At 38.3% G+C, this 13,639-nt stretch overlaps 1 protein-coding gene across 1 annotated transcript in view; it reads left to right on the forward strand.

Annotated features, from left to right (window-relative positions):
• The window catches only part of Mtrex (Mtr4 exosome RNA helicase), a 61,565-nt gene that overhangs the window by 19,110 nt on the left and 28,816 nt on the right, over nucleotides 1-13,639 (forward strand). Inside the window, exons 11-16 of the mRNA XM_052159660.1 lie at nucleotides 785-916; nucleotides 3,492-3,571; nucleotides 5,070-5,180; nucleotides 7,175-7,276; nucleotides 9,754-9,879; nucleotides 12,814-12,964. Of these exons, the coding sequence (XP_052015620.1) occupies nucleotides 785-916; nucleotides 3,492-3,571; nucleotides 5,070-5,180; nucleotides 7,175-7,276; nucleotides 9,754-9,879; nucleotides 12,814-12,964 (702 nt within the window). The remainder of the gene's footprint in view (nucleotides 1-784; nucleotides 917-3,491; nucleotides 3,572-5,069; nucleotides 5,181-7,174; nucleotides 7,277-9,753; nucleotides 9,880-12,813; nucleotides 12,965-13,639) is intronic.

Genomic DNA, 13,639 nt, shown 5'->3' on the forward strand with positions numbered 1-13,639 from the left:
ACCAAAGTAGTTACACCATTTGGCATTTTTCATGCTGTTCTTCCGAGGAGTTTTTGAGAACCATCTTCCTCCACTTCTAGAATGATACTTAGTTGTGTCTATTTGATTATAATCTTAGTAAAAGTGAAGTAGTATTTCAGCATGTTCCTCATCTGTGTCTGCCTGTGGTCACTGATGTTAATCAATCCTCTTACTATATACTTTGGCATCATCATAATCCTTTGTCTACTTAAAAATTTTTTAAAAATTTGTTTTAAAATTTCTATTACATGTGTGCTTATCTATATGTACTTGTGCCTTTGGAGGCCAAAACAGGGCATTGGGTCCCTTGGAGCTGCAGTTCGTGAGCCACTTGTCATGAGTGCTGGGATTCCCTCTCTGGTCCTCGGGATTAACAAGGCTCTTAACTGCTGAGCCATTTCTTCAGCACCCCATTGTCGTACTGTAAATTGGGTTGCCTTTGTGGAGTTTTTAAAGTTCTTACATTCCCGGTAAACCTATATCGAATAGATAACTTGAGGGCTTTTTAATATTGTAGTAAACTGGGGATGGTTTCTTTTACTTATTGCTCATGTCTGTTAAAAGCAGAGTTCTTCATGCTGGTGAAATCTAGTTTCACTCTCTGTCATAATGCTTCTGCTCTGAATGTCAGAGTCAACCATGCTTGGAAGGTCTCCTTCTTGTTTTTTGTTGTAGGATTCTCTTAAATTGTACTTTACAGTTTTATTTAGGTCTGTTCTCCGTTTTCAGTTAATTTAGGGTGTGATTTATTCACCCTTTTTAGGTCCATCAAATGTATTCAAGATTGTGAAGATGATTATGGAAAGAAATTTCCAACCTGTAATTATCTTCAGTTTTAGTAAGAAGGACTGTGAAGCGTATGCCCTCCAGATGACCAAATTAGATTTCAACACAGGTACTGATACTTCTACGTGATCTTAATGGAGTAGCTACATTAGTTTAAAGTTTTCAGTAATATATCTACTGTATGTTAATAGCGTATGTAATTTGCTTATAATCATAATCGTTTGATTATAATCTCATAGTTTCTTCACCCTCCATCTCTCCCTGGACCTGGTGTATGATGGACAAGCACTGTACCCCTCACTTCAGCTCAGTCCCTCGCCCTCTCCTATTTTATTGGAAGATATAAGTGCATACATATCTCTATATTTAAAAAGCCAGGGAACATCACTGAGAACCATTACAGTCATACTTTCTTGTACTTCTTACTATCAACTTAGTAATTCTGCATCTGTCTCTCATTCAGTAAGGGTAAGTCTCTTGGTTAGAATAATTTTTTTTAATATTTTTATTTTCTATATTCTTTGTTTACATTCCAAATGATTTCCCCTTTCCCGGATCCCCCCTCCCCATATGTCCCATAAACCTTCTTTTCTCCATCCCTTCTCCAATCACCTCCCTCCTTTTTCACTGTCCTTATATTCCCTTCCAATGCTAGATCAATCCTTTCCAGGATCAGGATCCTCTCCATACTTCTTCATGGGAGTCATTTGTTATGCAATTTGTGCCTTGGGTATTCAGGGCTTCTGGGCTAATTAATATCCACTTATCAGAGATTGCATTTCATGTGTATTCTTTTGTGATTGGGTTACCTCGATTAGGATGATATTTTCCAGATCAAACCATTTGCCTAAAAATTTTGTGAATTCATTGTTTCTAATTGCTGAGTAGTATTCCATTGTGTAAATATACCACATTTTCTGTATCCATTCCTCCTTTGAGGGGCATCTGGGTTCTTTCCAGCTTCTGGCTATTATAAATAAGGCTGCTATGAACATAATGGAGCATGTGTCTTTATTGCATACCGGGGAATCCTTTGGGTATATGCCCAGGAGAGGTATAGCAGGGTCCTCTGGAAGCCTCATGTCCAGTTTTCTGAGGAACCTCCAGACTGATTTCCACAGTGGTTGTTCCATCTTACAACCCCACCAGCAGTGGAGGAGTGTTCCTCTTTCTCCACATCCTCGCCAACACCTGCTGTCTCCTGAGTTTTTGACCTTAGCCATTCTGACTGGTGTAAGGTGAAATCTCAGGGTCGTTTTGATCTAGAATAATTTTATTGAAAGTACTGTTCTTTATTCTTGCAGTAATCTAAACCCACTCTTTGCCTCAAGTATGCTGAATTTCTCAAAAGGTTCAGCAAGTGTATGTTCACTGTTAATATATCTCACTTAAAGTTATACAGCTGGGAAGTGGCATAACCAAGCCCAGACTACCAGCTTAATTTTGCCTATTGTATGTGTAATCCAAATAATAAATAATAAATCTTGAGTAACCCAAAATTAATTTTAGTTGTATCGTGGTGTGGAGATGCAGGCCTGTAAACCTTAGCAGTTGGGATGCTGAAACAGTAAAGACCTGGACAGGAGGCCGACCGGGCAACATCGGGGACAGTCTCCAAACAAACGCAAAAACTTAGTTATCAGAGTTTCTTTATGTACTTTAGTCTTTTCCATGGGTAAAAATGAGATGACAGATAAATTGCTTTGCTTATAACTTTCAGTATTATAATTACCAGTTGTGAATATTCTTAAGTACTCAGGGTTATGTATGATTAATATATCAAATAATTTCTGAGGATCTATTACTTGGTTGACACAGTAAAGAAAGTCACTAACAATATGTGCTTTGGATGTGTTAGTCTAGAGTTAAGTGCATTGCTCTACTGCACAAAGTCTCCGCAACCTTGGAGCAGTGCCGGCTGGTGAGAACCTGCGATGTTAGAATGGAGGTTGCCCTCAGTCACTTTTGTGTAATTATTGTCATTGCAGCCTAGCTGGCCTGGAATTCACGGTAGCACTCCTGCTTCAACCTCTTAATATTGCTAACTGATTTTTTTTTTTAACTTTTTCATGGATTAAGACTGCTAGATGTGTTTCAAGGACAGTAAGAGGTTGCTTAAAAAAATACCAATTCTTTACTGTGACTTTTGTGGGGAAACTCTGGTAATTAAGGTCAAAGTGTACAATTGACTGGATAGCCTTGTGAGCTCAGCATGTAAAGGAGGACGCCCTTCCGTGGCAGGGCTACACACACACATCGTGTGTCTGCCTGCACAATATCATGTAGCCTTACTTAGATGACTTCCTTTCTCCCAATAAGAAACCATTCTGCCAGCACCTGAGATTCCTGAAGTGCTGAGGCTTTTCAGTTCCTATACTCCAACCAATGACCTTTGCCCTTCCAGGATGGTCCTACTCCCAGTCCCCCAAAGTATGTACGCCTAGAGTCATACAAGCCCAGGTAAAGGTGGTCTGCTCCCTGCATGGTCCCAGTGTTGTTGTTCACCATACAGACTCACAGCTTCTGAACGCCCCTCCCCGTTAGTCTCTGCGCCCTTTGCCCTGGTGGACTGACAGTTCAGCTGATGGATTGGGGCAGAGAGGGCCACTGCTTTTTATAATGTGTGAGGCTTAGGACCACTGATTCATTTTAATATTTGTGTGCCGTTGAATTTTTTCTCATAGATGAAGAAAAGAAGATGGTTGAAGAAGTTTTCAATAATGCAATTGACTGCTTGTCTGATGAAGATAAAAAACTCCCTCAGGTGGGTGACTTACATGAGTAAGTAAAGATTTTAGCAGGGAGCAGATAGTAACTCATTTTCTTTTTTATTTTTTTTCTTTCTTTTTTTGGGGTGTTTTGGATTTGGTTTTTTCAAGACAGGGTTTCTCTGTATAGCCCTGGCTGTCGTGGAACTCACTCTGTAGACCAGGCTGGCCTCGAAATTAGGAATCCCCCTGCCTCTGCCTCCTAGAGTGCTGGGATTACAGGCGTGCGCCACCACCGCCCGGCTACTCATTTTCATTTTATTGCATTGTGGCAACATCTGTTGGCCTATGCGCCCAGACAACACCTTTATATATGTTTCAAATCATTGAAAAGGTGCCAAGTAAAATTTGCTGTTGGAAGGAATTTTTCTTTAAGAACATACATAGCATAGTCTAGAAACTACTTTTTATATTCCTGTATAACAAAAATTTTAGTGTTGGTTTTAAGTCATTAAATTTCTCAGTTTATGAGAATACTGAATAAGAGAATGTACCTAATGAAAATTAATCTGTACTTTAATAAATAAACATCTCCTTTGCTTTAATGTCTTTCGTGTTTTTCCTTTCACTGTTGGAATTGACTGGGCATCTAAAATACTCTAGGACTTGGGAGCCGAGCCCAGGGGTTTTGACTTCACTAGTCTAGTTTTCATCTTAGTTGGAAGAATCTTTTAAAACCTCCCTGTATGACTAGGCTATGCATCCAGAGTACAATACTTTTTGGCTAAGATAGTGTGAAAGTTAGACTGGGGGAGGGGAACTGTGGAGGTCCTCGTGTGCTCAGAGGAGGGTATGTGGATTGTAGAGTATTTAGCTTGCCCCACACAACAGCAGCCTGTTTCTTGGCATTTTAATATGGCGTCTTATCTTAGAGAAGTTTAAAATAATTTTCCTTCCAGGTGCATGGTGGGTATTAAATGGCTGCTCCATAATGGCTGCATGCATTTTATCCTAGACCTTGCCGGCATGGAGCCTGGCCACAGTAGTGAGGGTGTACTCTTCAGCCGGTCTTTGATTTTACAGAAAGTGCGGTTTACAGTTTAATGTTCCGTGGTTAGAGTTTAATTGCTGGTATCTTTTGAGTTATTGAGAGACGTATTTAATAATCATAGGTTTACTGCCCTCCGCAGTGCTCCTGCCTTGGCTTCTGAACATGTGGGACTGTAAGTGTAAGCCTCACTTTACATTTTACACTTTACAGACAATCTCTGCCGTCACAGCTCAGACGTTTGTGCAGGAGATAAAGTTATGTTTAAAACTTAGATGCAGTAAAATATATTTAAATATGTTACCATATTAATGTTAAAGCCAGGCTATAGTGTGTTTCAATTTAATATGTAAGAATATAGGTTGGATTTTGCTTTTATTCTGGAGAGGTTTTTAAGAATAATTTACTTAAATACAAATGTTTTCTTTTTTAGTTACATATTTTTTTCAGGTTTAACATTTTAAATTCTTTTTCCTTATAACATAAGTATTATTCCAAAATTACAGGTTGAACATGTTCTTCCACTTCTGAAACGGGGGATTGGTATTCACCATGGTGGTTTACTTCCTATTTTGAAAGAAACTATAGAAATTCTCTTTTCTGAAGGATTGATAAAGGTATTGTCTTGGGTTTGTTTTTTTTTTAATTTTTTTTTATGTCTCAAAATTGTGTTGTCAGAGCAGTGTGAAAGTTCTAGTGAGCATTGTCTATAGGCCAGTTTGCGTGTGTTTGCTTTTACAGTGCTGGAGGCTACAGCCAGGGACTTACTGTGTTTGATGGTGACTCTATCACCCAGTCCCTGTTGGCACATTTTTGGGAGCTTGTCTTGTTCTGTTGCTTCTTTTTCTGTCTTGTGTATTTTTTTTTTTTTTAAATGGTTATATGTAAGTATACTGTTACTGTCTTCAGACACACCAGAAGAGGGCCGAAGATCTTGTTTCGGATGGTTGTGAGCCAACATGTGGTTGCTGGGATTTGAACTCAGAACCTTCGGAGAGCAGTCAAGGGCTCTTAACCGTTGCATCAGTCCTTACTCTGAGCCCAGGCTATTCTCCAACAGCAGCCCTTCTGCTTTACTTGTTTTATGCTGAGATTATGGGTGGAAGCCATGCCTTGCTTGTTTGTGATTTATTTTTCTTTTCCTAAAAAATTAGTTTGTATAGAATGCCTTAGGAAGGTTGCATGGAGTAGTACTTCAGGTAATGAACTTGACCTTTCATACTATGCCATATCAGTATTATGACTTGGAAGAATAAGTAGGAAAGTTATTTAGTGTCTTATGTAAGTGGCATCACCTGACTGTAGTATAGTTTTGTAGAATGTGCTGTTTAATTAGTAGACATGGAGTTGACTAGATAACTGGTCTACCTACAGCCACGATTAAGAGCGTTACTTTAGATAAGAATTGTGTTTTATGCTTAGGAAGGGGAATATTTTAGGATATTGAACTCAGGGAGTCTACTTTGATCAGTTTTTTAGAAACTGATGTGCCTATATCTAGAAATGGAAAACAACTGCAGAGCATAATCATTTCCATGTGTTTTATTCTAAGAGGCCTCAGCTTTAGGAAGAATATTTAAAAGAAAAACTTTGGTGCTTTAATGAGTGTTAGTCAGTATTTATACCCAGATCCTAGTAAGTCCTTGTTGATGTTCTATAGATGATAAATTTTGCTTGGCTAAGTGATTATTGGACCAATTTTCAAGAGTATGAGTGATAATTGAAGGTTGTTGAATTCAAGAAAAGTAGTTGTAAATAAAATAAAAGGTGAAAGTTTATCTTGCCCCATTATTTCCTAGAAATGTTCACTAGCATATATTCAGATATTATGTGACTTTTTGGCAAAGAAAAAAAAACCTGTTCTTTTGGCTTATGTATGGTTCATTTTCTAATGACTGGTGTTCTTTTGAGTTGATGAAGTGTTTTTTTTTCTGTTGATGAATATTTAATACTTCTTTTTTTTTTAAAGATTATTTTATTTATATGAATACATTGTAGCTGTCAGACACACAAAAGAGGGGATTGGATCCCATTATGGATGGCTATGAGCCACCATGTGGTTGCTGGGAATTGAACTCAGGAATTCTGGAAGAGCAGTCAGTGCTCTTAACCGCTGAGCTATCTCTCCATCCCCTATTTAATATTTTATTGACATATAACTTTGTATGCCCAAACCAACTATATTTTGTTGATAAAATCTTATAATTTTAGAATTCATTAGTCCCTGAGTCTGTGCCCTGGAACCCAACTGTGAAGTGATCTTTATAACTGCTTCATTATCAGTAAAAAGCCAGGAAAATTGGCTGCATTTGGGAAGATATTCTGCTGGCTCATCCTTGGTCATTAGTTCAGATGTGTTCTTGCCAATGGCTTGAACTGGGATGTAAACAAGACTAATTTTCCTGAATTAATAAGTTTGACAAATATAAAGAAAAATATTAATAGTTATATCTACAAAATACTGTAATAAATCCAGAATTCATCTTATTTTTATAGAACCTCATTAAAGAACTAAGTTTACAAATTATGCTAATTTTATTAACACTTGAAAATTACTTAAGTTTTTACTTTAAAATCCATTAATTAATTATATAATCGCTTATTTCTTTAGGCCTTATTTGCCACAGAGACTTTTGCTATGGGAATTAACATGCCAGCTAGAACTGTTTTATTTACAAATGCCCGTAAATATGATGGGAAGGATTTTAGATGGGTAAGTAATTATTTGTATTTTAAAATAGTAAATTTGTATTTAAAATAGTAACTAATCTTTATTTTATCTCACATGATTTTGACTCATATCTTTGAGAATTTTAGCTCCAAATGTTTAATAACTTCAAATGTAAGTGGAGTTTTCCTAATTTGAATATCTAGTGTATATCAATGAGCTCTAGGCCATACACGGCTACATGGGAGACCCCACTGCAAACACAAAAGTCATTCCAGCTTGATGTCTGTCTGCTCTGTGCAATACTGTAGGAGAGATACAGCATAAGAACAGGTGACAGGCCTGGCTGCAGAGGTGGTGGTTCAGCATTTGGAGTGCTGCCTGCTGTTGAGTCCTCAGCACCCACACGAGCTAGCATCCCTTCCAGTTCCAGCCATCTGACACCACTCGTAACTTGTGAGGGCACTGTAATATATGCACATGGTGCACAGACAGGCAGCAGGTAAAATGCACAAACAAGCACATAAGCCTTTTTTTTTTTCATTTTAAAGAGCAGAAGTCCACGGAGAAGTCTTAAAAGAGAAGAGAGTCCTTAAAGTAGACAACTGGGGAGGAGTCTTGTCAGGTCGCCAGTGGAGCCTAGGTGGGCATGAGAAAGCACACGGCGAAGCACTGTCATGTGACGAGGTCACGTGAGCACAGGCTGATCCCAAGATTCACTGTCTGCCATTTGGAAGGAATTAGCTCTTTACCTAAACTTTTCTCTTGAAATTAGTGATTTTTTATTTCAGCTTAGTGAAGTTTCCTACAATAATATCAGACTCCTAAAAAATAATGATGATAAATTTAAGGGCAAAGCATAATTTTTTTTTCCATTAGCAAATTACCTTTATTTTTAAACTGCTTACATGCCAGTAGTAATTGCAAAATAAATGAGTAATTCTTTCAAGAATCAACAATAGTGTTAAGCCAGTATATCACAGGTACCTACAGACTTGAACCCCAAATCAAATTGCTTTCTCCCCTGTCATTTCTGAATACTGTCATCCATGCCTGGAAATGTATGAAATCTTTGAAGGAATAGTGAGCTTCCGGTGCTTTAAAACAGGTTTTCAACCTGGGGGCCAAGTGATCCTACCCCAGGGGTCACCTAAGACCATCTGAAAAATACAAATACTTATATTATGAATCATAACAGTAGCAAAATTACAGTTGTGATGTAACAAAATACATTTATGGTTGGAGGTCACCACAACATGAGGAACTGTATTAAAGGGTCACAGTGTTAGGAAGATAGAGAACCTGCTTTAAAAACCTTCATTCAGCAGTGTGTAGATCTGATTCTCAGTACTGCTCTAAAAGACCCAAATTCTTTAAAATATTTACCTTTTCTTCTCCTTCCTGACACTTTCCCTAAAGACCCATTTTCTTGAGGGAACTACCAAAATCCTTTATGTACAAAAACCAGAGATGACGCCCTTGAGCTCAGCATCCGGTGATGTTGCAGAACCTTTGTGAGCCAGTAGCTGTGCATGTAGACCTTGAAACTCAGTTACTTTACATGATCTGCCTGTGGTTCTGTACCTATGTTTGCTTGCTCTAGTGACTACTGATAATGCTTGTAGACCTAGACCATGTACAAGTTATTTTTACAGCTCTGTATACATGCCAAGCAAGCCCTCATCCTAGTAGCCCCAGCACACACTTGAAAAGAATTTCTTAAAGATGCACTACAAAAATGCTTTTAGAGTCTGATTTTATTGGGCTACTTTTTTAAATGTCTTGATCTTATCTATAGTCTTTTGTTCTTTTTTCTGGCTTCTTCCTTATCCCTGGGCTATCAGTAGTGTGTCTTTTTGTAACAATGCTTCTTAACTCTTCCTCAGTCAAAAGTTTAGAAAAGAAAAACCAGTAAACACTCAGACTTCCATCAGAGGAGGAAAAGTACACAGGCACATGTAGAGATGATGGTGGCTTGCTCAGGTAGTTTGGTGCTGCCACATCCTAACGATGCTTCTGCACCTGCCCCTGTTGGGGTCACATGGCTGTCTCTCCACTAGGTCAGTCCTGGTGACAGTGAGTCTGCCAGCCCCTCGAGAGCTGGACTCTTCTCCAGCAAGGGCCACTTTCATGGTAATTTAATTTTGAAGATTCAGAAGCTATTCTGGTCAAATCAGAAGTTACAGTTGTTGGATTTGCTTTGTAGTTAACATTCTTAAGTTTTGATTTTTTTTCATAATATCTAACTGAAAGGTATTTTGTATGCCTTTAGCTGGTATTTCCTGGTAACTGGTAACTGTAACTGGTAACTATCTATCAAAAGTCGACAGTTGTTGTTTTCATGCAGAGTTAAGTCAGTTGAGAACTAAACTTTAAGTTTCATAAGATTCTCACAAACTTTTCATCTTTGTTTCCCAAAAGTTCATGTTTTAAATGATATCTTGAAATGTGTAAATTATTTGTAAAATCAGGATATATTTTTTAAGAGGATTTTCTCCTAAACTTGAGAATGTCATATTCAGATTTCCTCTGGTGAGTACATCCAGATGTCTGGTCGTGCAGGAAGGAGGGGGATGGACGACAGAGGAATTGTCATTCTCATGGTGGATGAGAAGATGAGCCCAACGATTGGAAAGCAACTGCTTAAGGTAAGAGGCTGTCCTTCTATCAGGGATTGCAGGAACGCATGTCGGTGACTTGTAGAAGTTAGGTCTGGTTCTTCCTGCTAGCCCTGTGCTCTCAGAAATAGGACTCAGACTGAAAGTATATTTACCTTGGCCATATAGCTGGGCTCTTCTCACACTAGATCATAATTGAAAATAACCCATTTATTCTAATCTACATTCTACCATGTGGCTGATTGCTGTGCTCAGGTACTATGCATCTTTTCACATCTTCCCCAGACAATTTTCACTTTGCACTCTCCCAGAATCCTTTCTGCCTCCTGGATGCCACCTCCTATTTCCTGCCTAAGCTTAGGCCATCAGACTTATTGACAGGTGCCACATCCATACAGACATAAGATACTCTCTACAGTAATGACTTTAAGCTAGTTATATTAGCTCATATACCTTTCAAGATGAGTTGAGAGTCTATAGCTATCTGGGCCTAGGGAGTTAGAAGAGGCTGATCATGTGTATGGTTTTACCTAATAGGCAGCTCATGTAGTGGGAATGGCTGGATAGTCTCCAGAAAGGGCAGAAGGACAGACTTTGCCTCCAGATTTAGAGTACTCTGTACTGTCCCTCTTTTGGGACAATAGCTCTTACCAAGAGAATGGGAAGTAGAGCAATGCCTGATGCCAGTACTTTGGGTGACACTGTTTTGGCTGAAGAAGTAGATAGCCCAAAACATCAACTTATTCATTACCTTTAGTTCACCATCTTCAATTACAAATATCCTAATCATAGCCCTATGGATTCCGGATGGAGATTACGGCTTGGCAAACATCTTTACCTGCTGAGCTAGCTAGCTGGCACTCATTCTGCTGCCTCTGAGTTTTGAATAATCTGGGATTTTTGTTTGTCTGATTAAACAGCTGAGTCTAATGAGGTCTAGTCACCTTCAAACTTGCTATGAAGCTCTTAGGCTAGCTTTGAACTTGTCCTGGCCCTCTTGTCTCCATCTCTAGAGTACTAGACTAAATCAGGTGTGTGCTAGCATAGCTAGCCTTTAGAGAACTTCTCAAGGAAGCTGGTTTTGGTTGCTTTTTATCTATTTTATGAGGAGAAAATTTGGTTTAAAGTATGTGATTGATTTTAGTATCTATGTAGGACATTTACTTGTCATATCTTGTTCTTAAGCAAAGTCATGAATCATAATGGAATTATATTTAGGAGTAGTTAGGTTGGTAACAGTAGCAGGTCATAGTTTGATGAACCATTTATGAACATGATAGCACTCATGACAGAAATACTAATGTAAAGTGCACTGGGGAAGCCATGTATAGTAGTTGACTTAAAGAAGTAGTGAGGCAGAAGTAACTCCTAAATTGGAACTTAGTCGCTTTCGTTGCTGTGTTAGTCTTAAAGGAGCACAGTCTTTTCCATGAATTTGGACTTTCCAGGTTCATCTGTTTTGGGGCCTTATTTTTAAATGAAATAGATAAAATCAGAGTTTAGAAACATCATCATTGCGCCCCCCCCCCAGCAGATAGCTCCTTTTTCTTTTTGAGTCTTTAGAAACACTTTCATCTAAAACTCGAGTAAAAGTTCTACTCTCAGTACAAATACGTCTGCATACATTTATGATTCTGAAGTCTCAGTAGTTGGCCCCTGACTAGTCTAACAGCGTTTACTATGCAATTTATTATGCCATTTAGAGCTGTGTGGCTTGAATGGTAACACCTGCATCTCAGTGAACATTTTCCCCCAGATCTAATCTTTCACTCTTCTTCTGATGTGAAAATCTGGCAGGCTCCCTAAGGAGAGAAGGATAAGAAGCAATGCCTTGTAAGCCAGACTAGAAGTAGACTAGAAGTAGAGAGTTCACTAAGAAAGGAGAGAGCACTCCCAAGGGTGGAGGTGGGTTAGCGAGCTGAGGAAACAATTTAAAAATGTGATGATTCCCTTGTACAGCCACATTCACACTTGCAAAGTATTTAAATAAAGAAAAATTCTTCTGAAGAGCCACTGCTAAAAGGTGTGAGCTTAGATATTGGGGCAGTATTTTGGATGAAAACCAAATTGGTGTAAGCTAATAGTTTTGTACAGTAAAAAAAAAAAATCTACAACAAAATTTATTGTGTTTAGTGGCAAATATTTTTAGTGTCCAGTCATTAACCTGTCTCTTCTTTGGTGACAACCACACTTTGGAGGTGAAAAGTAATTACCAAAGCATAGAGACAGTAAGATCTATAACTGGGAAGCCACATTAGCAGCTTCACGGCACATATTTCCAGCGTGTTGTTTTTATCCAGCTCTCACTCTGAAATGTTATCCACTGGTCACTACAGGCTAGGCTAGGCTGCAATCACTAACCTGACCTTAGTAGCTTTAGGTTTACGTTTCTGACCACAAGTTGTTAGGACAGATCCTGCTCAGCATTCTTAAAAGCACCAGCCAGATGGAGCATTGGCAGTCACTGTGTCAGGAAAGGGAGCATAGCCCTTTCTACCAATAATTAAACATATCAGAAAGTGACAGACATCTCATTTTCTCCCACAATTGATCGCACCCACTTGGAGACCAATAAAGCAATCCTTTCTTGTGCTTGGAAGGAAAGAGAGCTAAGCATATTTTGTGGTCTTTGAACCCTATATCTCTGGGGTTTTTGTTGTTTTGTTTTTGTAGATAGGGTTTCTCTGTGTAGTCTTGACTGTTTTGGTTCTCTCTCTGTAGACTAGGGTGACCCTGAGCTTCCTGCCTCTGACTCCCTAGTGCTAGGATTAAAGGCATGCACCACAACTGTCTGGGATTTTATTCATGCTATATTCTTAAAGACAGTAATCATTTTATCACTTTGATCCAAGAAAAGTATTTGTATATCCTTGTATTTGCTAGTATAGGTAAATTATTAAGCATGTTAAAGGTCTTCTGTAAATGTTTTAGAAATGTGCAAAATTGTCATGCTTTTTCTTTTAGGGATCAGCTGATCCTCTGAATAGTGCTTTCCATCTGACCTATAACATGGTTTTGAACTTATTAAGAGTAGAAGAAATTAATCCTGAGTACATGCTTGAAAAATCCTTCTACCAGTTTCAGCATTATAGAGCAATTCCAGGAGTTGTAGAAAGTAAGTATAAAATTCTCTTTCTTTAACTACTCAGCAACAAAGTGACTGTCTTGTTAGTGGTTTGATCACTGTTTTTTGTTTGTTTTTGTTTTTTGTCTAATAAAGCAAATCTTGGCCATTAAGTTAAAAAATGTAGAACTGTAGTCTGGCCTTTATGAACTGGAACATTCAAAATAAACGTAGACAGTTCTGACAAAATAGTGTTTTCCTAGTGCTTAAACCTTCGTGTAATTTTTTTTAAAATATATATTTTATGTCTTTAAATAATCATGTAACAAAAAGTTCAATATAAAATTTGATTTGTAAAATGATGTCTCACAAGAATAATCCTATAACAGGCTAGGAAGATGGTTCAGTCAGTAAACTGTCTGCTGAGTATGTGTGAGTCTTGAGTTCACATCCTGCATACATATTTTGTTTTTTGTTTTAAATTTGTGTGGTGTCGTATTAGTAGGCTACATGGTCACAACCCTGGTACTGATGGAATAAGAGACAGGTGGATCCCTAATGTTCACTGCCCAGCAAGTCTAACTAATTGGTAAACTCTATTCACTAAGAATCTATGTTTTTAAAAATGAAGTGGAAAGCTGGAGAGATGGCTCAGCAGTTAAAAGCTGTTCTTTCAGATGTCCTGAGTTCAGTTCTCAGCAACCACATGGTGGTTCACAACCATTT

Source organism: Apodemus sylvaticus, chromosome 16, assembly GCF_947179515.1.
Source record: "Apodemus sylvaticus chromosome 16, mApoSyl1.1, whole genome shotgun sequence".
NCBI classification, from domain to species: Eukaryota; Metazoa; Chordata; class Mammalia; order Rodentia; family Muridae; genus Apodemus; species Apodemus sylvaticus.